Genomic DNA, 24,163 nt, shown 5'->3' with positions numbered 1-24,163 from the left:
TCCTGTATCAGCTGCTGATTGGTCCTCGCTTGTTCCCTGATAGCTCCTGTATCAGCTGCTGATTGGTCCTCGCTTGTTCCCTGATAGCTCCTGTATTAGCTGCTGATTGGTCCTCGCTTGTTCCCTGATATTTCCTGTATCAGCTGCTGATTGGTCCTCGCTTGTTCCCTGATAGTTCCTGTATCAGCAGCTGATTGGTCCTCGCTTGTTCCCTGATAGCTCCTGTATCAGCTGCTTATTGGACCTTGCTTGTTCCCTGATAGTTCCTGTATCAGCAGCTGATTGGTCCTCGCTTGTTCCCTGATAGCTCCTGTATCAGCTGCTGATTGGTCCTCGCTTGTTACCTGATAGCTCCTGTATCAGCTGCTGATTGGTCCTCGCTTGTTCCCTGATAGTTCCTGTATAAGCTGCTGATTGGACCTCGCTTGTTCCCTGATAGTTCCTGTATCAGCAGCACATGGTATGTAGTCAGATCTAACAGCTCCTGTTCTAACTCAAGTGTTTCTGCGTTCAGAGGGCTACGCCGACTCCAACAGCGGAGAGTCGGACTCGGACGTGTCGGACGTCCCGGAGCTCGACTCGGACATTGAGCAGGAAGCTCAGACCAGCTACGAACGTCAGGTGACCAGAGAAAACCAATCACATGCTGTCTGCTTAATAATAATAATACATTTCATTCATATACCACAGTTTAAAAACAACGTCATCTCAAGGTGCTTCACAATGCTATGAGGAGAAAATACAGTAACATTTAAAGTTATCTAAGGCAGGGGTTCCCAAAGTGGAGGTTGCGACCCCCCGGGGGGTCGCGAGACCCTGAGTGGGGGTCGCGAGATGATTACAAAATTAAAATGGAAAATTAAAAAAAAAGAAATTATACAAAAAAATTGATTCATTTTTTTTATCATTTATTTATTTTTTAAATTATTAATAATAGCGTTTGCATAGACATTTTCAGTGGCGGACTAGCCATCTGTATAATTTCCCCGCAACGAGGCTCCCCCTTTGACAATCCACTAGCGCAGTGTTTCTCAAACTTTTTCATACCAAGGACCACTAAACCAATAAAAAACACTCATGGACCACCTAACTCCACAAATATCCAAAAACAATAGGCCTGCTTACCCATTCCAACAGTATATAACAAATTACAGCCTAGTAATGAGAGCTTAACCTTCTCTATATCGCCTCGTTCACACATTAAATCAACAATACAAATACAGATTGCATTTAGTTCAAATGCGATTTAAAATCCTCTCAGGTTTTACACCTCTTATTATGAAATGTAGACTACATTTATTACGTAGTATTATTTTAAACACGAGTTTATGTCCGAGCCAACAGACTCACAGATAGTTGGCTACTGAGAGATATGCAAAATACACCGCATGTAGTACGACACAAACCTCCGCTGTGGATTTTCAAAACAAAATACAATAAAACTATGGTCGCAGGCCCAAGTTGAACTCTCTGAGGCCTGCATGGTCTGCCTACAAAAAAAAAATTAAAAAACGTTTATGCAGCCCCAACAACAGCCTCTGATCCTCAACAGATTTCATGCAATGCTTCATCAGATGCATATAGATAATTATCTGTATCTCACTCCTAACACATCTAAATCTACTTTCAGCATGGATACATGTTCAGAAAATACATCCATTGTTTGTTCTATATGCTTCTTGAAATCCTAAAAAACACATCGTTTTTCTAGAACAGATTACAAATCGCCTGAAAATGGTACAAACAAGTGGCAACATGCTTGACGGAGTTGTTGCGCTGGGCTATATCATGCAATCGAAAGTTAAACTTAAGCTCGCTCCATTGTGGAGATATGCCCGCGAGAGTGTGGAAAACTGAAATTAATTCACTAGCCCCCGCCCCCCCACCCCCCGCCCCCCCCCCGTCGACAGGGGGTCGCCAGTCTCTGGCACTGTTTGGGGTCGCGGGCTGAAAAGTTTGGGAACCCCTGATCTAAGGAACATATTGAATAAAATATAGTCATATAAAAAAGGTTAGAATAAAACAAATAAAGAAACCTTACCTGTCTGTCTGACTCACCTGTATATCTACCTGTCTGTCTGTCTGTCTGTCTGTCTGTCTGACTCACCTGTATATATACCTGTCTGTCTGTCTGTCTGTCTGTCTGTCTGTCTGACTCACCTGTATATCTACCTGTCTGTCTGTCTGTCTGTCTGTCTGTCTGACTCACCTGTATATCTACCTGTCTGTCTGTCTGTCTGTCTGTCTGTCTGTCTGACTCACCTGTATATCTACCTGTCTGTCTGTCTGTCTGTCTGTCTGTCTGACTCACCTGTATATCTACCTGTCTGTCTGTCTGTCTGTCTGTCTGTCTGTCTGTCTGTCTGTCTGACTCACCTGTCTATCTACCTGTGTGTGTGCAGGTGTATAAGGAGGACCTACCTCAGCTGAGGAAGAAGCTGATTGGTTCTCTGAAGCGCCAGAAGGCTCCGGAGGAGGGGCTTCGTTTGCAGTTTGTTCACGGGTAAGAACAATAAAGTTTTATTCAGGAACTAAAGGAAAGAGTGTTTGTTGTTGTAATGCTCGTTTCAGCCACAGGAGGCTGCAGCACCTCCCCACGTCACGATCTAATCCATATTCTAAAAGCATTTTAAGAAACTCACAATCCTTAAATTCCGCCGCTGTAATCTGCTGCTTGTTTACGTGGTCTTTTCAGCCTCTTGTGGCCAAACTCAGTATTACCACAACAACATTAGAAGAATGATCCTGACAAGATACATGTATAAAAAGAACCACCAGAAGTGTTTAAAGTGAAGTGTGGTTGTGGCTCCTCAGGTACCGGGGCTTCGACTGCAGGAACAACCTGTTCTACAGCCAGACAGGGGAGCTGCTGTTCCACGTGGCTGCGGTCGCTGTGGTGTACGACCGCCTGAAGCACAGCCAGAGGTTCTACCTGGGCCACGACGAGGACATCCTCTGCCTCACCACGCACCCCATCAAGGACTACGCTGCCTCCGCTCAGGTACAGCCAATCACAGCCAATCACAGACTACGCTGCCTCCGCTCAGGTACAGCCAATCACAGACTATGCTGCCTCCACTCAGGTAATGCCAATCACAGCCAATCACAGCCTACAGTGCCTCCACTCAGGTACAGCCAATCACAGCGCAGCACTGACAGGGCTTCTGACTGGTGTGTTCAGGTGTGCTCTGATTGGCTATGTGTTCAGATGTGCTCTGATCGGCTGTATGTTCAGATGTGTTCTGATTGGCTGTGTGTTCAGGTGTGTTTTGATTGGCTGTGTGTTCTGATTGGCTGTGCGTTCAGGTTTGTTCTGATTGGCTGTGTGTTCAGGTGTGTTCTGATTGGCTGTGTGTTCAGGTGTGTTCTGATTGGCTGTGTGTTCTGATTGGCTGTGTGTTCAGATGTGTTCTGATTGGCTGTGTGTTCAGGTGTGTTCTGATTGGCTGTGTGTTCTGATTGGCTGTGTGTTCAGGTGTGTTCTGATTGGCTGTGTGTTCAGGTGTGTTCTGATTGGCTGTGTGTTCAGGTGTGTTCTGATTGGCTGTGTGTTCAGGTGTGTTCTGATTGGCTGTGTGTTCAGGTGGGCAGAGACCCGGCGGTCCATGTGTGGGACATCCAGACTCTGAAGTGTCTGTCGCTGCTAAAGGGTCATCACAGCAGGGGGGTGTGTGCTCTGGAGTTCACAGGTACACACACACTGCTACACACACACTGCTGCACACACTGCTACACACACTGCTATACACACACACTGCTATACACACACACTGCTACACACACACTGCTGCACACACACTGCTACACACACACTGCTATACACACACACTGCTACACACACACTGCTACACACACACTGCTACACACACACTGCTGCACACACTGCTACACACACTGCTATACACACACACTGCTATACACACACACTGCTACACACACACTGCTGCACACACACTGCTACACACACACTGCTATACACACACACTGCTACACACACACTGCTACACACACTGCTATACACACACTGCTATACACACACTGCTACACACACTGCTATACACACACTGCTATACACACACTGCTACACACACTGCTATACACACACACTGCTATACACACACACTGCTACACACACACTGCTACACACACTGCTATACACACACTGCTATACACACACTGCTATACACACACTGCTGCACACACACTGCTACACACACACTGCTATACACACACTGCTACACACACACTGCTACACACACTGCTATACACACACTGCTACACACACACTGCTGCACACACACTGCTACACACACACTGCTATACACACACTGCTGCACACACTGCTATACACACACTGCTATACACACACTGCTGCACACACACTGCTACACACACACTGCTACACACACTGCTATACACACACTGCTATACACACACTGCTGCACACACACTGCTACACACACACTGCTACACACACACTGCTGCACACACTGCTACACACACTGCTATACACACTGCTATACACACACTGCTGCACACACACTGCTACACACACACTGCTACACACACACTGCTGCACACACTGCTATACACACACACTGCTATACACACTGCTATACACACACACTGCTATACACACACTGCTATACACACACTGCTATACACACACTGCTATACACACACTGCTACACACACACTGCTATACACACACTGCTACACACACACTGCTACACACACACTGCTACACACACACTGCTATACACACACACTGCTACACACACACTGCTACACACACTGCTATACACACACTGCTACACACACTGCTATACACACACTGCTATACACACACTGCTACACACACACTGCTACACACACACTGCTACACACACACTGCTATACACACACACTGCTACACACACACTGCTACACACACTGCTATACACACACTGCTACACACACTGCTGCACACACACTGCTGCACACACACTGCTACACACACACTGCTGCACACACTGCTACACACACTGCTACACACACACTGCTATACACACACACTGCTACACACACACTGCTACACACACACTGCTGCACACACACTGCTACACACACACTGCTGCACACACTGCTACACACACACTGCTACACACACACTGCTACACACACACTGCTACACACACTGCTACACACACACTGCTATACACACACACTGCTACACACACACTGCTACACACACACTGCTAAACACACACACTGCTGCACACACACTGCTATACACACACACTGCTACACACACACTGCTATACACACACTGCTACACACACACTGCTACACACACACTGCTACACACACACTGCTACACACACACTGCTACACACACACTGCTACACACACACTGCTATACACACACTGCTACACACACACTGCTACACACACACTGCTACACACACACTGCTACACACACACTGCTACACACACACTGCTATACACACACACTGCTACACACACACTGCTACACACACACTGCTATACACACACACTGCTATACACACACTGCTACACACACACTGCTACACACACACTGCTGCACACACTGCTACACACACTGCTATACACACACTGCTATACACACACACTGCTACACACACACTACTGCACACACACTGCTACACACACACTGCTACACACACACTGCTATACACACACACTGCTACACACACACTGCTACAGACACACTGCTACACACACACTGCTATACACACACAGTGCTACACACACACTGCTACACACACTGCTACACACACACTGCTACACACACACTGCTACACACACACTGCTATACACACACACTGCTACACACACACTGCTACACACACACTGCTACACACACACTGCTATACACACACACTGCTATACACACACACTGCTACACACACACTGCTACACACACACTGCTACACACACACTGCTACACACACACTGCTACACACACACTGCTACACACACACTGCTATACACACACACTGCTACACACACACTGCTATACACACACACTGCTATACACACACACTGCTACACACACACTGCTACACACACACTGCTACACACACACTGCTACACACACACTGCTATACACACACACTGCTACACACACACTGCTATACACACACACTGCTATACACACACACTGCTACACACACACTGCTATACACACACACTGCTACACACACACTGCTACACACACTGCTACACACACACTGCTACACACACACTGCTACACACACACTGCTATACACACACTGCTATACACACACTGCTATACACACTGCTACACACACTGCTTTACACACGGCTACACACACTTCTACACATACTGCTAGGGATGGGTACCGAGCCCCGGTATTAAACGGGCCCCGGGGCTGAATTATTAAAGACCGTGGTACCGTTAAGCTCCGACGTTAGCGGTCTTTTTATCGGTACTGGAGACATCTAAAAAATGTACGTATCTTTGCTACACAAACATTATGTTGCAGTTCTCGTGTCGCCAACTCCGATTCTAATACGCAAAAAGACTGCAAAATGCGTCTATGATTATCTTTAGTATTTTCGATCTGTCTCCCCGCCTGCTTGTGAGGGGGCGGGGCAGTTTACACACTCACAGCTGCTACATGCAGCAACACACGGCGGAGATGGTGGAGAGAAGCGCTCCAAGGTGTGGTTACACTTTACCCGTCTCGATGCTCGTTGCCAAAAGTTCAATAAGAGTTTAGCATGTGAGGGCGATAACACGAGCAGTTTGTCTAAACATTTATCCAAAGTGCTCCACATCCAGACGGAGGAATGCACCGGGTTCCACTGTCTTTCTAGAAGCTCTGTAGCTCCATCCACGAGTAACGTTTCCACGTCAGGTGTTATGTATGCTAGCAGCGACACACGGAGTTAACTACATGATACAAACATGGGTTAATGATTAGAGGTAACTGAGTTATTTAGTTTGTTAAAGTTTCAGCTATTCTGTTTACAGTTCTGTCATCACATTATTTAATACCATTTGTTAAAACATTGTTGTTTCTTTTGATGTGAAATATTATTTATTTAATTTAAATAAAAAGCAATGTTAGTTTTGTTCACAATGTGTTTAGTTCGTTTACCTTATTTTTTTCTCCAAAAGAACCGATAAGAGTACCGTTAAAAGACCGGACCAATAAGCGGTATCGATAAAAGTAGGAGTACCGTTAAAACCTTAACGATACCCATCCCTACACACTGCTGCACGTTAACTCCCCTCATGGTGTCCCAGCAGGCGTTCACAGGTGATGAATGTAAAGCAGCAGGTGTTCACAGATAGTCTGTTTCTGTCTCTCAGCGGACGGGAAGAGTTTGGTCTCTGTGGGAATTGATGAATTTCACTCCATCGTCATCTGGGACTGGAAGAAAGGAGAGAGACTAGCCAAGGCCAGGTACACCTGTACACATGTACACCTCTATACCTGTACACCTCTATACCTGTACACCTCTATACCCCTATACCTGTACACATGTACACCTCTATACCTGTACACCTGTACACATGTACACCTCTATACCTGTACACCTCTATACCTGTACACCTCTATACCTGTACACCTCTATACCCCTATACCTGTACACATGTACACCTCTATACCTGTACACCTGTACACATGTACACCTCTATACCTGTACACCTCTATACCTGTACACCTCTATAACTCTATACCTGTACACATGTAAACCTCTATACCTGTACACCTCTATACCTGTACACATGTACACCTCTATACCTGTACACATGTACACCTCTATACCCCTACACCTGTACACCGCTATACCTGTACACATGTACACCTCTGTACCTGTACACCTCTATACCTGTACACATGTACACCTCTGTACCTGTACACATGTACACCTCTATACCCCTATACCTGTACACCTCTATACCTGTACACATGTACACCTCTGTACCTGTACACATGTACACCTCTATACCTGTACACATGTACACCGCTATACCTGTACACATGTAATAATAATAATAATGCAATTTATTTATATAGCGCTTTTCACAACTCAAAGACGCTTTACAGTATGAGGGAGGGTAGACAAACAAGGACAGGCAAACAAGTAAGTATAGTAAAATAAAAAAAATAAAAAGGCAGTCAATAGGAAGTTGATTGAGAGGGGGGGGGGCTTATGGGTAGGCAGAGTTGAAAAGATGTGTTTTGAGGCGGGACTGAAAGACTGTGAGGGACTCGGAGTCACGGAGATCTTGGGGGAGGGAGCTCCAGAGCCTAGGAGCTGCCACTGAGAAGGCTCTGTCCCCAAAGCTGCAGAGTGTGGATGTGGGAATGGATAGGAGTCCGGCTGCGGTGGATCTGAGGGACCGTGGGGGTTGATAAGGAGTGAGAAGGTTTGTGAGATAAGGGGGGGCCAGATGGTGGAGTGCTTTGTAGGTGAGGACCAGAACTTTGTAGTTGATGCGATGGGAGACAGGAAGCCAGTGGAGCTCTTTGAGGACTGGGGTGATGTGATGCTTGGTATGCGTGAGGAGACGTGCAGATGCATTTTGAACCCGTTGGAGTCTGTTGAGGGATGGAGTGCTGATGCCCTAAAGAAGTGAGTTGCAGTAGTCGAGGCGGGAGGAAATGAAGGCATGGATTAGTTGTTCGGCTGCGGGGCGGATGAGAGAGGGTAGGATTTTTGCAATATTGCGGAGGTAGAAAAATGAGGTTTTGACTGTTTGGCGGATGTGAGGTTCGAGGGAGAGGGTGGGGTCAAAGATTACACCAAGGTTGCGTGCCTGATTGGAGGGGGAAACAATGGTGCCATCGATGGTGAGTGTGATGCTAGTGACCTTGCTGAGGGTGGATTTGGAGCCAATTAGGAGGAGTTCTGTTTTGTTGCTGTTCAGTTTGAGGAGGTTATGTTGCATCCAAGTTTTAATAGCTGTCAGACAGGAATCAATGTGGGTAAGGGCGGGGGGTGGGTTATGGAGGGGTTTGGTGCTGAGGTAGATCTGAGTGTCATCAGCATAGCAGTGGAAGTCCAGGTTGAAGTGGCGGAGTATCTGACCCAGGGGCAGGATGTAAATGATGAAGAGGAAGGGGCCAAGTACTGAACCTTGAGGAACGCCTTGGGTGACTGAAGCTGTGGCAGAGGAGTGGTTGGGGAGGGAGATAAAGTGGGATCGTTCAGTGAGGTAGGACTGGAGCCATCTGAGAGCAATACCTTCAATACCAATGTCCCTGAGTCGGGTGAGCAGGATGTTGTGGCTCACGGTATCGAAGGCTGCACTCAGGTCGAGGAGGATGAGGATATTGAGGGAACCGGTGTCAGCAGAGGTGAGGAGGTCATTGAGGACTTTGACGAGTGCAGTTTCTGTGCTGTGGTGAGGATGAAATCCAGACTGAAGGGGTTCAAAAAGCTGGTTGGTTTGGAGATGGCAGTGAATTTGTTTGGCTACAATGCGTTCAAGAGTTTTTGAGAGGAATGGTAGGTTGGAGATGGGGCGGTAATTAGTGAGGGAGGAGGGATCAAGACCAGGTACACCAGGTATATGGGAGGCGTGTGGCGCAGTGGATAGAGCCTTGGTGTTCGGATCAGGGGAGCCCAGGTTCAAACCCCACTGCAGGCAGCATCTCGTTGTGTCCCTGAGACACTTCACCCCAAAGTGTTCCTGTGGGGATTGCCCACAGTATTGAGTATGTAAGTCGCTTTGAATAAAAGCGTCTAACATGTAACATGTAATGTAATGTATATGTACACCTCTATACCCCTATACCTGTACACCTCTATACCCCTATACCTGTACACCTCTATACCCCTATACCTGTACACCTCTATACCCCTATACCTGTACACCTCTATACCCCTGTACCTGTACACCTGTACTCCTCTACACCTCTTTACCTCTATACCAGTACTCCTCTATACCTGTACACCTGTACACATGTAGACCTCTACACCTCTACACCCCTATACCTGTACACCTCTATACCCCTATACCTGTACACCTGTACTCCTCTACACCTCTATACCTCTATACCAGTACTCCTCTACACCTGTACACCTCTATACCTGTACACGTCTACACCTGTACACCTCTATACATGTACACCTGTACACCTCTATACCTGCACACCACTATACCTGTACACTTCTATGTATGGTTGGTCGAATAATCGATTATTATTCGCCAGGGCTGCCGAATAATCGATTTTGATCATGGTCAGTTTCTGGCAACCCTACTCTATACCTGTACACCTGTACACCTGTACACATGTACACATGTACACATGTACACCTGTACTCCTGTACACATGTACACCTGTACTCCTGTACACCTGTTATAGTTAATATAATGAGAGGGTAAGAGTGTTTACCTCTGTGGTCTGCAGGGGTCACAAAGAGAAGACGTTCGTGGTGAGGAGCAACCCGTTCAGGATGGACAAGCTGGTGACGGTCGGCATAAAGCACATCAAGTTCTGGCAACACTCAGGTACCCCCCCCCCCCCCCCCCCCCACTCACCTGAGTCTACCTGGGTTTGATCCATCAGCTGCAGTGCATATTAATCACAGCTGCAATCTTGCATTTTGCTAATTATTTGTAATATATCGTATTCCATTTACTTGTATCTAGACTCTTCTGGCACTATTTCTATTTCATTGGTATTTACTTGCACATCTCAAAACATTCTCTTGCACTATTTTATCTGTTTTATTTGTTTCATGTCCTATATATATATTCATGTTGCTCTGTTGGAAGAGGACTTCAGTTTCTCATTTCCATTTCTAGCTGCTGAGCTCCTGATGATAGAGACTTGAATCTTGAATCTTGAATCCAGTTATGTAGAACCTCTCAGTGTCGGATTCAGTGTTGCTCTGTGTCCTGAGTAACGCCTCCCGTCCTGCAGGGGGCGGCCTCACGTTTAAACGGGGGATCTTTGGGAACCTGGGGAAGCAGGAGACGATGATGTCGGCGTGTTACGGTCGATCGGAGGACCTGGTGTTTTCCGGAGCGACCAATGGAGACGTCTACATCTGGAGAGACACCACGCTCATCAAGACCATCAAAGCCCACGACGGACCCGTGTTCGCCATGTGTTCCCTGGACAAGGTCAGACTTAAATACGAATACAATTGTCAATACTTTGAGAGTAAAGACTCAGACTGAGGGTAGAGTTAGAGAGCTGCAGCAGAGTTTAGACTTTATGACTGAACGCTGCTCGGTTCCTCACTGACACTAAGAAAGAGGATCAGTCCAGTTCTGAGGTATTTACACTGGTTCCTCACTAACATTAAGAAAGTGGATCAGTCCAGTTCTGAGGTATTTACACTGGTTCCTCACTGACACTAAGAAAGTGGATCAGTCCAGTTCTGAGGTCTTTACACTGGTTCCTCACTGACACTAAGAAAGTGGATCAGTCCAGTTCTGAGGTCTTTACACTGGTTCCTCACTGACACTAAGAAAGTGGATCAGTCCAGTTCTGAAGTCTTTACACTGGTTCCTCACTGACACTAAGAAAGAGGATCAGTCCAGTTCTGAGGTCTTTACACTGGTTCCTCTCTAACACTAAGAAAGTGGATCAGTCCAGTTCTGAGGTCTTTACACTGGTTCCTCACTGACACTAAGAAAGTGGATCAGTCCAGTTCTGAAGTCTTTACTCTGGTTCCTCACTGACACTAAGAAAGAGGATCATTCCAGTTCTGAGGTCTTTACTCTGGTTCCTCTCTGACACTAAGAAAGTGGGTCAGTCCAGTTCTGAAGTCTTTACACTGGTTCCTCACTAACACTAAGAAAGAGGATCAGTCCAGTTCTGAAGTCTTTACACTGGTTCCTCTCTAACACTAAGAAAGAGGATCAGTCCAGTTCTGAAGTCTTTACACTGGTTCCTCACTAACACTAAGAAAGAGGATCAGTCCAGTTCTGAAGTCTTTACACTGGTTCCTCACTGACACTAAGAAAGTGGATCAGTCCAGTTCTGAGGTCTTTACACTGGTTCCTCACTGACACTAAGAAAGTGGATCAGTCCAGTTCTGAAGTCTTTACACTGGTTCCTCACTAACACTAAGAAAGTGGATCAGTCCAGTTCTGAAGTCTTTACACTGGTTCCTCTCTAACACTAAGAAAGAGGATCAGTCCAGTTCTGAAGTCTTTACACTGGTTCCTCACTGACACTAAGAAAGTGGATCAGTCCAGTTCTGAAGTCTTTACAATGGTTCCTCACTGACACTAAGAAAGAGGATCAGTCCAGTTCTGAAGTCTTTACAGTGGTTCCTCACTAACACTAAGAAAGTGGATCAGTCCAGTTCTGAGGTCTTTACACTGGTTCCTCACTGACACTAAGAAAGTGGATCAGTCCAGTTCTGAAGTCTTTACACTGGTTCCTCACTGACACTAAGAAAGTGGATCAGTCCAGTTCTGAAGTCTTTACACTGGTTCCTCTCTAACACTAAGAAAGTGGGTCAGTCCAGTTCTGAAGTCTTTACCCTGGTTCCTCACTGACACTAAGAAAGTGGATCAGTCCAGTTCTGAAGTCTTTACAGTGGTTCCTCACTAACACTAAGAAAGTGGATCAGTCCAGTTCTGAGGTCTTTACACTGGTTCCTCACTGACACTAAGAAAGTGGATCAGTCCAGTTCTGAAGTCTTTACACTGGTTCCTCACTAACACTAAGAAAGTGGATCAGTCCAGTTCTGAGGTCTTTACACTGGTTCCTCTCTAACACTAAGAAAGTGGGTCAGTCCAGTACTGAAGTCTTTACACTGGTTCCTCACTGACACTAAGAAAGAGGATCAGTCCAGTTCTGAAGTCTTTACACTGGTTCCTCACTAAAACTAAGAAAGTGGATCAGTCCAGTTCTGAAGTCTTTACACTGGTTCCTCTCTAACACTAAGAAAGTGGATCAGTCCAGTTCTGAAGTCTTTACACTGGTTCCTCTCTAACACTAAGAAAGTGGATCAGTCCAGTTCTGAGGTCTTTACACTGGTTCCTCACTGACACTAAGAAAGTGGATCAGTCCAGTTCTGAAGTCTTTACACTGGTTCCTCACTAACACTAAGAAAGTGGATCAGTCCAGTTCTGAAGTCTTTACACTGGTTCCTCTCTAACACTAAGAAAGAGGATCAGTCCAGTTCTGAAGTCTTTACACTGGTTCCTCACTAACACTAAGAAAGAGGATCAGTCCAGTTCTGAAGTCTTTACAGTGGTTCCTCACTAACACTAAGAAAGTGGATCAGTCCAGTTCTGAAGTCTTTACACTGGTTCCTCACTAACACTAAGAAAGTGGATCAGTCCAGTTCTGAAGTCTTTACACTGGTTCCTCACTGACACTAAGAAAGTGGATCAGTCCTGTTCTGAAGTCTTTACTCTGGTTCCTCACAAACACTAAGAAAGTGGATCAGTCCAGTTCTGAGGTCTTTACACTGGTTCCTCACTGACACTAAGAAAGTGGATCAGTCCAGTTCTGAGGTCTTTACTCTGGTTCCTCTCTAACACTAAGAAAGTGGATCAGTCCAGTTCTGAAGTCTTTACACTGATTCCTCACTGACACTAAGAAAGTGGATCAGTCCTGTTCTGAAGTCTTTACTCTGGTTCCTCACAAACACTAAGAAAGTGGATCAGTCCAGTTCTGAAGTCTTTACACTGGTTCCTCACTAACACTGAGAAAGTGGATCAGTCCAGTTCTGAAGTCTTTACACTGGTTCCTCACTGACACTAAGAAAGTGGATCAGTCCAGTTCTGAGGTCTTTACACTGGTTCCTCACTGACACTAAGAAAGTGGATCAGTCCAGTTCTGAAGTCTTTACACTGGTTCCTCACTGACACTAAGAAAGAGTATCAGTCCAGTTCTGAAGTCTTTACACTGGTTCCTCTCTAACACTAAGAAAGTGGATCAGTCCAGTTCTGAAGTCTTTACACTGGTTCCTCACTGACACTAAGAAAGTGGATCAGTCCTGTTCTGAAGTCTTTACTCTGGTTCCTCACTAACACTAAGAAAGTGGATCAGTCCAGTTCTGAAGTCTTTACACTGGTTCCTCTCTAACACTAAGAAAGAGTATCAGTCCAGTTCTGAAGTCTTTACACTGGTTCCTCACTGACACTAAGAAAGTGGATCAGTCCAGTTCTGAGGTCTTTACACTGGTTCCTCACTGACACTAAGAAAGTGGATCAGTCCAGTTCTGAAGTCTTTACACTGGTTCCTCACTGACACTAAGAAAGTGGATCAGTCCAGTTCTGAAGTCTTTACACTGGTTCCTCACTGACACTAAGAAAGTGGATCAGTCCAGTTCTGAAGTCTTTACACTGGTTCCTCACTGACACTAAGAAAGTGGATCAGTCCAGTTCTGAAGTCTTTACACTGATTCCTCACTGACACTAAGAAAGTGGATCAGTCCAGTTCTGTAGTCTTTACACTGGTTCCTCACTAACACTAAGAAAGTGGATCAGTCCAGTTCTGTAGTCTTTACACTGGTTCCTCACTAACACTAAGAAAGCGGATCAGTCCAGTTCTGAAGTCTTTACACTGGTTCCTCTCTAACACTAAGAAAGTGGATCAGTCCAGTTCTGAAGTCTTTACACTGGTTCCTCACTAACACTAAGAAAGTGGATCAGTCCAGTTCTGAAGTCTTTACACTGGTTCCTCTCTAACACTAAGAAAGAGGATCAGTCCAGTTCTGAAGTCTTTACACTGGTTCCTCACTAACACTAAGAAAGAGGATCAGTCCAGTTCTGAAGTCTTTACAGTGGTTCCTCACTAACACTAAGAAAGTGGATCAGTCCAGTTCTGAAGTCTTTACACTGGTTCCTCACTAACACTAAGAAAGTGGATCAGTCCAGTTCTGAAGTCTTTACACTGGTTCCTCACTGACACTAAGAAAGTGGATCAGTCCTGTTCTGAAGTCTTTACTCTGGTTCCTCACAAACACTAAGAAAGTGGATCAGTCCAGTTCTGAGGTCTTTACACTGGTTCCTCACTGACACTAAGAAAGTGGATCAGTCCAGTTCTGAGGTCTTTACTCTGGTTCCTCTCTAACACTAAGAAAGTGGATCAGTCCAGTTCTGAAGTCTTTACACTGATTCCTCACTGACACTAAGAAAGTGGATCAGTCCTGTTCTGAAGTCTTTACTCTGGTTCCTCACAAACACTAAGAAAGTGGATCAGTCCAGTTCTGAAGTCTTTACACTGGTTCCTCACTAACACTGAGAAAGTGGATCAGTCCAGTTCTGAAGTCTTTACACTGGTTCCTCACTGACACTAAGAAAGTGGATCAGTCCAGTTCTGAGGTCTTTACACTGGTTCCTCACTGACACTAAGAAAGTGGATCAGTCCAGTTCTGAAGTCTTTACACTGGTTCCTCACTGACACTAAGAAAGAGTATCAGTCCAGTTCTGAAGTCTTTACACTGGTTCCTCTCTAACACTAAGAAAGTGGATCAGTCCAGTTCTGAAGTCTTTACACTGGTTCCTCACTGACACTAAGAAAGTGGATCAGTCCTGTTCTGAAGTCTTTACTCTGGTTCCTCACTAACACTAAGAAAGTGGATCAGTCCAGTTCTGAAGTCTTTACACTGGTTCCTCTCTAACACTAAGAAAGAGTATCAGTCCAGTTCTGAAGTCTTTACACTGGTTCCTCACTGACACTAAGAAAGTGGATCAGTCCAGTTCTGAGGTCTTTACACTGGTTCCTCACTGACACTAAGAAAGTGGATCAGTCCAGTTCTGAAGTCTTTACACTGGTTCCTCACTGACACTAAGAAAGTGGATCAGTCCAGTTCTGAAGTCTTTACACTGGTTCCTCACTGACACTAAGAAAGTGGATCAGTCCAGTTCTGAAGTCTTTACACTGGTTCCTCACTGACACTAAGAAAGTGGATCAGTCCAGTTCTGAAGTCTTTACACTGATTCCTCACTGACACTAAGAAAGTGGATCAGTCCAGTTCTGTAGTCTTTACACTGGTTCCTCACTAACACTAAGAAAGTGGATCAGTCCAGTTCTGTAGTCTTTACACTGGTTCCTCACTAACACTAAGAAAGCGGATCAGTCCAGTTCTGTAGTCTTTACACTGGTTCCTCACTGACACTAAGAAAGCGGATCAGTCCAGTTCTGAAGTCTTTACACTGGTTCCTCACTGACACTAAGAAAGCGGATCAGTCCAGTTCTGTAGTCTTTACACTGGTTCCTCACTGACACTAAGAAAGTGGATCAGTCCAGTTCTGTGGTCTTTACACTGGTTCCTCACTGACACTAAGAAAGTGGATCAGTCCAGTTCTGTAGTCTTTACACTGGTTCCTCACTGACACTAAGAAAGTGGATCAGTCCAGTTCTGTAGTCTTTACACTGGTTCCTCACTGACACTAAGAAAGTGGATCAGTCCAGTTCTGTAGTCTTTACACTGGTTCCTCACTAACACTAAGAAAGCGGATCAGTCCAGTTCTGAAGTCTTTACACTGGTTCCTCACTGACACTAAGAAAGAGGATCAGTCCAGTTCTGTAGTCTTTACACTGGTTCCTCACTAACACTAAGAAAGTGGATCAGTCCAGTTCTGTAGTCTTTACACTGGTTCCTCACTAACACTAAGAAAGTGGATCAGTCCAGTTCTGAAGTCTTTACACTGGTTCCTCACTGACACTAAGAAAGTGGATCAGTCCAGTTCTGAGGTCTTTACACTGGTTCCTCACTAACACTAAGAAAGTGGATCAGTCCAGTTCTGAAGTCTTTACACTGGTTCCTGTGTGTCAAATAATTTCTAAAAACTGCTGCTGGTTTATAAAGCATTGAATGGTTTGGGCCCAAATTACATTTCTGACCTACTGATAAATGATGAACCATCCAGAACTCTCAGGTCTGCTCTCTGAACCCAGAGTCAGGTCTCTCAGGTCTGCTCTCTGTCCCCAGAGTCAGGTCTCTCAGGTCTTCAGATCTGCTCTCTGTCCCCAGAGTCAGGTCTCTCAGGTCTTCTGGTCTGTTCTCTGTCCCCAGAGTCAGGTCTCTCAGGTCTACTCTCTGAACCCAGAGTCAGGTCTCTCAGGTCTGCTCTCTGTCCCCAGAGTCAGGTCTCTCAGGTCTTCAGATCTGCTCTCTGTCCCCAGAGTCAGGTCTCTCAGGTCTCTCAGGTCTGTTCTCTGTCCCCAGAGTCAGGTCTCTCAGGTCTTCAGGTCTGTTCTCTGTCCCCAGAGTCAGGTCTCTCAGGTCTTCTGGTCTGTTCTCTGTCCCCAGAGTCAGGTCTCTCAGGTCTTCAGGTCTTCAGGTCTGCTCTCTGTCCCCAGAGTCAGATCTAAACCTGGATAGTTCAGTTATTATGCTCCAAACATCTGGAACAGATTCCCAGAAACCTGCAGGTCCTCTGCAACGAAGACTACTTTTAGATCCAGCAAGAAGACTTTTCTTGTTCCTTTAATTGAACTATTCATATCTCACACTGCACTGTAACTTTATTCATGTACCTGTTATTCATGTTTCATTATCTTTGCTTTTAAATGAGTGTTTTAAAATGCCATTCAATAAGATGTTTCTCAAGGCTCTTAATGTCTTTCATTTTTGTAAAGCACTTTGAATTGCCTTGTGTTGAACGGCGCTGTATGAATAAACTTTATTTCTGCCTCTGATTTTGTTTCCGGTCTCGTGGTGCGTTCACTGTCCAGGGCTTTGTGACAGGGGGGAAGGACGGCATCGTGGAGCTGTGGGACGACATGTTCGAGAGATGCCTGAAGACGTACGCCATCAAGAGGGCCGCGCTGTCCCCCGCCTCCAAAGGTCTCAGAGAGGTCTTATTTAACAGGGACAGTGCACATTAATCAACATTTCTGTCAATGTGCCAAGAGGCTCTTTTTCATCTGTAGTTCCTGGACAGATGTTATAAGTCAACATATAACAAAGTAAATACAGTCAAATAAAAAATGAACTAAATAAGAACATGTTAAAACACAGGCACTGCCTATACTACTCACCCAGTGTCCCCCCAGAGTATAACGTGTGTGTGTGTGTGTGTGTGTGTGTGTGTGTGTGTGTGTGTGTGTGTGTGTGTGTGTGTGTGTGTGTGTGTGTGTGTCAGGTCTGCTGCTGGAGGACAACCCCTCCATCAGAGCGATCACTCTGGGTCACGGTCACATCCTGCTGGGCACCAAGAACGGAGAGATCCTGGAGATCGATAAGAGCGGCCCGATGACCCTCCTGCTGCAGGTCAGAGGGACCGTTATTTATTTAAATAAGAAGACACTATTGCAGTAGTCGGGTCTACTGAAGATAAAAGCATGGTAAAGGTCTTTGAAAAGCCAATGTGATGCATTCACTGTCTGTTGGAGTTTCATGTTATTGTGGTGTTGTGTTCAGGGTCACATGGAGGGGGAGGTGTGGGGTCTGGCGGCTCATCCTCTACTTCCTGTCTGCGCCACCGTCAGTGATGACAAAACCCTGAGGATCTGGGAGCTGTCGGCCAATCATCGCATGGTGGCCGTCCGCAAACTGAAGAAGGGTGAGAGGGTTCACCTGTTCACAGTTCACCTGTTCACCTGTTCACAGTTCACCTGTTCACCTGTTCACAGTTCACCTGTTCACAGTTCACCTGTTCACCTGTTCACAGTTCACCTGTTCACAGTTCACAGTTCACAGTTCACCTGTTCACCTGTTCACAGTTCACCTGTTCACCTGTTCACAGTTCACCTGTTCACCTGTTCACAGTTCACCTGTTCACAGTTCACCTGTTCACAGTTCACCTGTTCACAGTTCACCTGTTCACCTGTTCACAGTTCACCTGTTCACTGGACTGTTGACCAGTGATTATTAACATTTTAAAGTATTCAGAAAAGTCTGAATCTTTTGAAAAAGTCAGAATTTGGAGATTTTGTGGAAAAAGTCAGAAGTTTTTGATTTTGAGGAAAAAGTCAGAATTTTGTGAAAAACTCAAAAATGTGAGATTTTGTCAACATGTTGAGAAAAAGTCAGAATTGAGATTTTGTGAAAAAGTCAGTTTTGAGATTATCAGTAAAAAGCAATTTCTTTTAGTAAAAGTCCAAATGTTGTGATTTTCAGAAAAAAAAAATCAGGATTTTTAGATTTTTAGAAGAAAGTCCGAATTTTGGGAAAAAAATAAGTTTTTTGTAGATAACAGGATTTATGATTACCTACAATAACCGGTATTCCTCCATCTTGTGACCGTGTAACTCCCTCTCTTGTATATTGTGTCTTCATGGTTCCTCTCAGTAAAGACTACTTGTTGTGTCTTCATGGTTCCTCTCAGTAAAGACTACTTGTTGTGTCTTCATGGTTCCTCTCAGTAAAGACTACTTGTTGTGTCTTCATGGTTCCTCTCAGTAAAGACTACTTGTTGTATCTTCATGGTTCCTCTCAGTAAAGACTACTTGTTGTATCTTCATGGTTCCTCTCAGTAAAGACTACTTGTTGTGTCTTCATGGTTCCTCTCAGTAAAGACTACTTGTTGTGTCTTCATGGTTCCTCTCAGTAAAGACTACTTGTTGTGTCTTCATGGTTCCTCTCAGTAAAGACTACTTGTTGTGTCTTCATGGTTCCTCTCAGTAAAGACTACTTGTTGTATCTTTATGGTTCCTCTTGGTAAAGAGTCTCTCCCCCCCAGGAGGTCGCTGCTGCGCCTTCTCTCCGGACGGGAAGGCGCTGGCAGTGGGTCTGAGCGACGGCAGCTTCCTGGTGGTGAACGCGGACACGCTGGAGGACATGGTGACCTTCCACCACCGCAGGGAGCTCATCTCGGACATCCGCTTCTCCCAAGGTACCTGAGCGCACCACGCAGGTGTGAGCAGGCGGCGTGTGATTGGTCCGTCTGTGACCATCAGCTGTTTGTGTTCCAGACTCCGGGAAGTACCTGGCCGTGGCGTCGCACGACTCCTTCGTGGACATCTACAACGTTCTGACCAGCAAGAGGGTGGGAATCTGCAAAGGAGCGGGAAGCTACATCACACACATCGACTGGGACTCCAGAGGTAAGGCTATGCTAACAGGCTAACGGTTTGCAGGTCATGCTACACTAACATGTAAAAACGAACTGCTAATTCCAATCTGTCTGCGCAGATAATACAGACACAATCAAAACATGAAATATACCATGTATCTATGTATGAAGGCCAGTGAAGGTCAAGTATAAATACAGATTGGGGCAAGGGGGTAAAACTTCCAAGATTGAGTCATAAATGTAAGATTAAAACAAAACTAATATTCTCTGAGATTTAAGTCCCAGAATGTTGAGAAACAGAAAGTGAAATGTATTTCCTGGTAAGCATGGAGCTGTGTCCCCTGCAGGTAAGCTGCTGCAGGTGAACACAGGAAACAAAGAGCAGCTGTTCTTCGAGGCGCCGCGAGGCCGGAAGCAGAGCATCAGCGTGGCCGAGGTCAGTTTTCAAAGATTCAAGATTCAAAGGTTTTATCATCATATGCTCAGCAGCTAAAGTGTAGAAATGGTTAGAATCACCGTCAAGGATTCGAGGGAAAAGGTAGGACCCAAATGCAGACTACAAAAAGGTAAAGGTTATAAACAAAAGCGAGCTTTATTTAAAAGCTGAAAAACAGGGAGAACTGAACAGCAAAATAAACCCAAACCTAGACATACAAAACTAAAAACGTGACATAACATGAGAACCGTGACAGAACCCCCCCCTCAAGGGACGGATTCTAGACGTCCCTAAACACAAAAAAAATCCAAAAACGTCCAGCAGGGTGGGTGGAGGGGGACCGGAGGACGGGTGTGGGCCCACAGGAAAGGCAGAGGAACTGGAGGTGGTCTCGGGCGGACGGCCCGGGGGCAAGGCAGAGTCCATGGAGGGGATCTCGGGCGGACGGCCCGGGGGCAAGGCAGAGTTCGAGGAGGGGGTCTCGGGCGGACAGCCCGGGGGCAAGGCAGAGTTCGAGGAGGGGGTCTCGGGCGGACGGCCCGGGGGCAAGGCAGAGTCCAAAAAGGGGCGAAGGCCACAGCGGGCGAAACCAGGGGGCCGGGCACGAGGGCGAAGGCAGCGGCAGGAAGAGTCAGGGGGCCGGGTCCGAGGGCGAGGACCGCGGCCGGGAAAGTCAGGGGGCCGGGCTCGAGGGCGAAGACCACGACACTCAGGGGGCCGGCCTCGAGGGCGAAGACCGCGGCTCTCAGGGGGCCGGGCTCGAGTGCGAAGACCAGACAGCTCCGGATGCTGGGCAGGAGCCGGTGTCGACCGGACAGGAACCGGAGCTGGTGGGACAGGTGTAGGCAAGATCCCCCACGGAAGAGGACAAGGAGTTGGCAGGACCCCCGGCGAGACAGGTGATGTCGAGGCCTCCAACGAAACAGGACATAGGGTTGGCAGGACCCCCGGCAGAAGAGTAGTCGGCGGGGCCTCCAACGGGACAGGACACAGGGTTGGCAGGACCCCCGGCAGAAGAGTAGTCGGCGGGGCCTCCAACGGCACAGGACATAGGTTTGGCAGGACCCCCGGCAGAAGAGTAGTCGGCGGAGCCTCCAACGGGACAGGACACAGGGTTGGCAGGCCCCCCGGCAGAAGAGCAGTCGGCGGGACCTCCAACGGGACAGGACACAGGGTTGGCAGGACCCCCGGCAGAAGAGTAGTCGGCGGGGCCTCCAACGGGACAGGACATAGGTTTGGCAGGACCCCCGGCAGAAGAGTAGTCGGCGGAGCCTCCAACGGGACAGGACACAGGGTTGGCAGGCCCCCCGGCAGAAGAGTTGTTGGCGGGGCCTCCAACAGCACAGGACATAGGGTTGGCAGGAACCCCGGCAGAAGAGTAGTCGGCAGGATCCCCAACGGGACAGGACATGGAGTTGGCAGGACCCCCAGCGGAACCTCCAACGGACCAGAAAATTTAGTAGGGACTTGAGAGGGGACTCAAGAGGCGACTTGAAAGGGGACTTGAGAGGGAACTCGAGAGGTGACTTGAGAGGGAACTCGAGAGGAGACTTGAGAGGTGACTCGAGAAGAGACTCGAGAGGAGACTCGAAAGGAAACTTGAGGGAACTCGAGAGGTGACTTGAGAGGGAACTCGAGAGGAGACTTGAGAGGTGACTCGAGAAGAGACTCGAGAGGAGACTCGAAAGGAAACTTGAGAGGGAACTCGAGAGGTGACTTGAGAGGGAACTCGAGAGGTGACTTGAGAGGGAACTCGAGAGGTGACTTGAGAGGGAACTCGAGAGGGAACTTAAGAAAGAAGAATCACCGTCAAGGATTCGAGGGAAAAGGTAGGACCCAAATGCAGACTACAAAAAGGTAAAGGTTATAAACAAAAGCGAGCTTTATTTAAAAGCTGAAAAACAAACAGAAAACATGGCATGAATCAAAAACATGGATAGTACAAGGTAGCAAGAATACACAAAACTGACCGTGACCAACATGGAGGGAGACAGGAGAGACAAACAATGAACCGACACCGAACACAGGAAGAGACTAAATACAGGGAGGGGTAATCACGAGACGAGAAACAGCCGGGCAGGGGAGGAGAAACACAAGGGCAACAGGTGAACACAATCAGACAATTAGACACACCAGGGAAACTAACGACAGGAGGAAGACACAGGGAGAGGGACCAGACAAGAAACAAGGAGGAAAACATGACAGGGAGAAAAGCAAAATAAACCCAAACCTAGACATACAAAACTAAAAACGTGACATAACATGAGAACCGTGACAGAAATGGCAATTAAATTATTCTGACCTGAGCTCCACCAAAAAAGCAACATATATCATAGAATACAAAAATACGAAATAAAAATAAAGTAGTGCAAAAAGTCTATATACATGTAAATAGAATAGTCTGCACAGAGGACTTTCTACTTCTCACATGTTGAACCCAAATACCTGTACTTTCTACTTCTTACATGTTGAACTCAAATACCTGTACTTTCTACTTCTTACATGTTGAACACAAATACCTGTACTTTCTACTTCTTACATGTTGAACTCAAATACCTGTACTTTCTACTTCTTACATGTTGAACTCAAATACCTGTACTTTCTACTTCTTACATGTTGAACACAAATACCTGTACTTTCTACTTCTCACATGTTGAACTCAAAGACCTGTACTTTCTACTTCTTACATGTTGAACACAAATACCTGTACTTTCTACTTCTTACATGTTGAACTCAAATACCTGTACTTTCTACTTCTTACATGTTGAACACAAATACCTGTACTTTCTACTTCTTACATGTTGAACTCAAATACCTGTACTTTCTACTTCTTACATGTTGAACACAAATACCTGTACTTTCTACTTCTTACATGTTGAACACAAATACCTGTACTTTCTACTTCTTACATGTTGAACACAAATACCTGTACTTTCTACTTCTTACATGTTGAACTCAAATACCTGTACTTTCTACTTCTCACATGTTGAACTCAAATACCTGTACTTTCTACTTCTTACATGTTGAACTCAAATACCTGTACTTTCTACTTCTCTCATTTTCCAAACAGGCTGGTTCCTTTAGTCTGAATGTGTGTTTGGTGGCGTGATCATTATTATTGAGAGTCATTGCGTGCCTATTGATTTGAACACGATCCGTGTATCCATCATTTCCTGGTCTTCTCTAAAGAAGAGGGACCAATGGAAACGTTGTCATGTTGCCGTTGGTCACCATGGAAACATTCATTAGCTAACAATGACATTATTGTTCTATTAATATAAAGGGAGGTCAGGTACTCTTTAAAACAGCTGCTAGTTATGGGTACTTTTTACTGAAGTACATTTCAAAGCCTCTTTACTTTGACTTGAGTAAAGAAGTTTAGTCAGTACTTCTACTTTCACCAGAGTATCTTGAAACATGAGTATCTGAACTTCTACTTGAGTAAAGGATGCGTGTACTTCTACTTGAGTAAAGGATGTGTGTACTTCTACTTGAGTAAAGGATGTGTGTACTTCTACTTGAGTAAAGGATGTGTGTACTTCTACTTGAGTAAAGGATGTGTACTTCTACCTGAGTAAAGGATGCGTGTACTTCTACTTGAGTAAATGATGCGTGTACTTCTACTTGAGTAAAGGATGCGTGTACTTCTACTTGAGTAAAGGATGTGTACTTCTACTTGAGTAAAGGATGTGTGTACTTCTACTTGAGTAAAGGATGTGTGTACTTCTACTTGAGTAAAGGATGTGTACTTCTACTTGAGTAAAGGATGTGTGTACTTCTAC

The 24,163-nt window shown here is 45.9% G+C and overlaps 1 protein-coding gene across 5 annotated transcripts in view; it reads left to right on the top strand.

Annotated features, from left to right (window-relative positions):
- Positions 1 to 24,163, top strand: part of LOC307043640 (echinoderm microtubule-associated protein-like 6) — a 72,158-nt gene that overhangs the window by 13,796 nt on the left and 34,199 nt on the right. For all 5 annotated transcript variants that reach the window (XR_013809425.1, XM_079688232.1, XM_079688231.1 and 2 more), the window contains exons 8-20: positions 515 to 621; positions 2,403 to 2,503; positions 2,815 to 3,001; positions 3,584 to 3,689; positions 7,364 to 7,457; positions 10,416 to 10,516; positions 10,932 to 11,134; positions 17,664 to 17,775; positions 18,074 to 18,201; positions 18,352 to 18,493; positions 19,613 to 19,765; positions 19,845 to 19,976; positions 20,293 to 20,381. Coding sequence is in view for 4 of the 5 variants with exons in the window: in XM_079688232.1 (XP_079544358.1) it covers positions 515 to 621; positions 2,403 to 2,503; positions 2,815 to 3,001; positions 3,584 to 3,689; positions 7,364 to 7,457; positions 10,416 to 10,516; positions 10,932 to 11,134; positions 17,664 to 17,775; positions 18,074 to 18,201; positions 18,352 to 18,493; positions 19,613 to 19,765; positions 19,845 to 19,976; positions 20,293 to 20,381 (1,655 nt within the window). In the remaining variant the exon portion in view is untranslated. The remainder of the gene's footprint in view (positions 1 to 514; positions 622 to 2,402; positions 2,504 to 2,814; positions 3,002 to 3,583; positions 3,690 to 7,363; positions 7,458 to 10,415; positions 10,517 to 10,931; positions 11,135 to 17,663; positions 17,776 to 18,073; positions 18,202 to 18,351; positions 18,494 to 19,612; positions 19,766 to 19,844; positions 19,977 to 20,292; positions 20,382 to 24,163) is intronic.

Source organism: Notothenia rossii (assembly GCF_949606895.1).
Source record: "Notothenia rossii genome assembly, chromosome: 1".
Lineage (NCBI taxonomy): Eukaryota > Metazoa > Chordata > Actinopteri > Perciformes > Nototheniidae > Notothenia > Notothenia rossii.
This window is presented reverse-complemented; position numbering and strand designations above follow the sequence as displayed.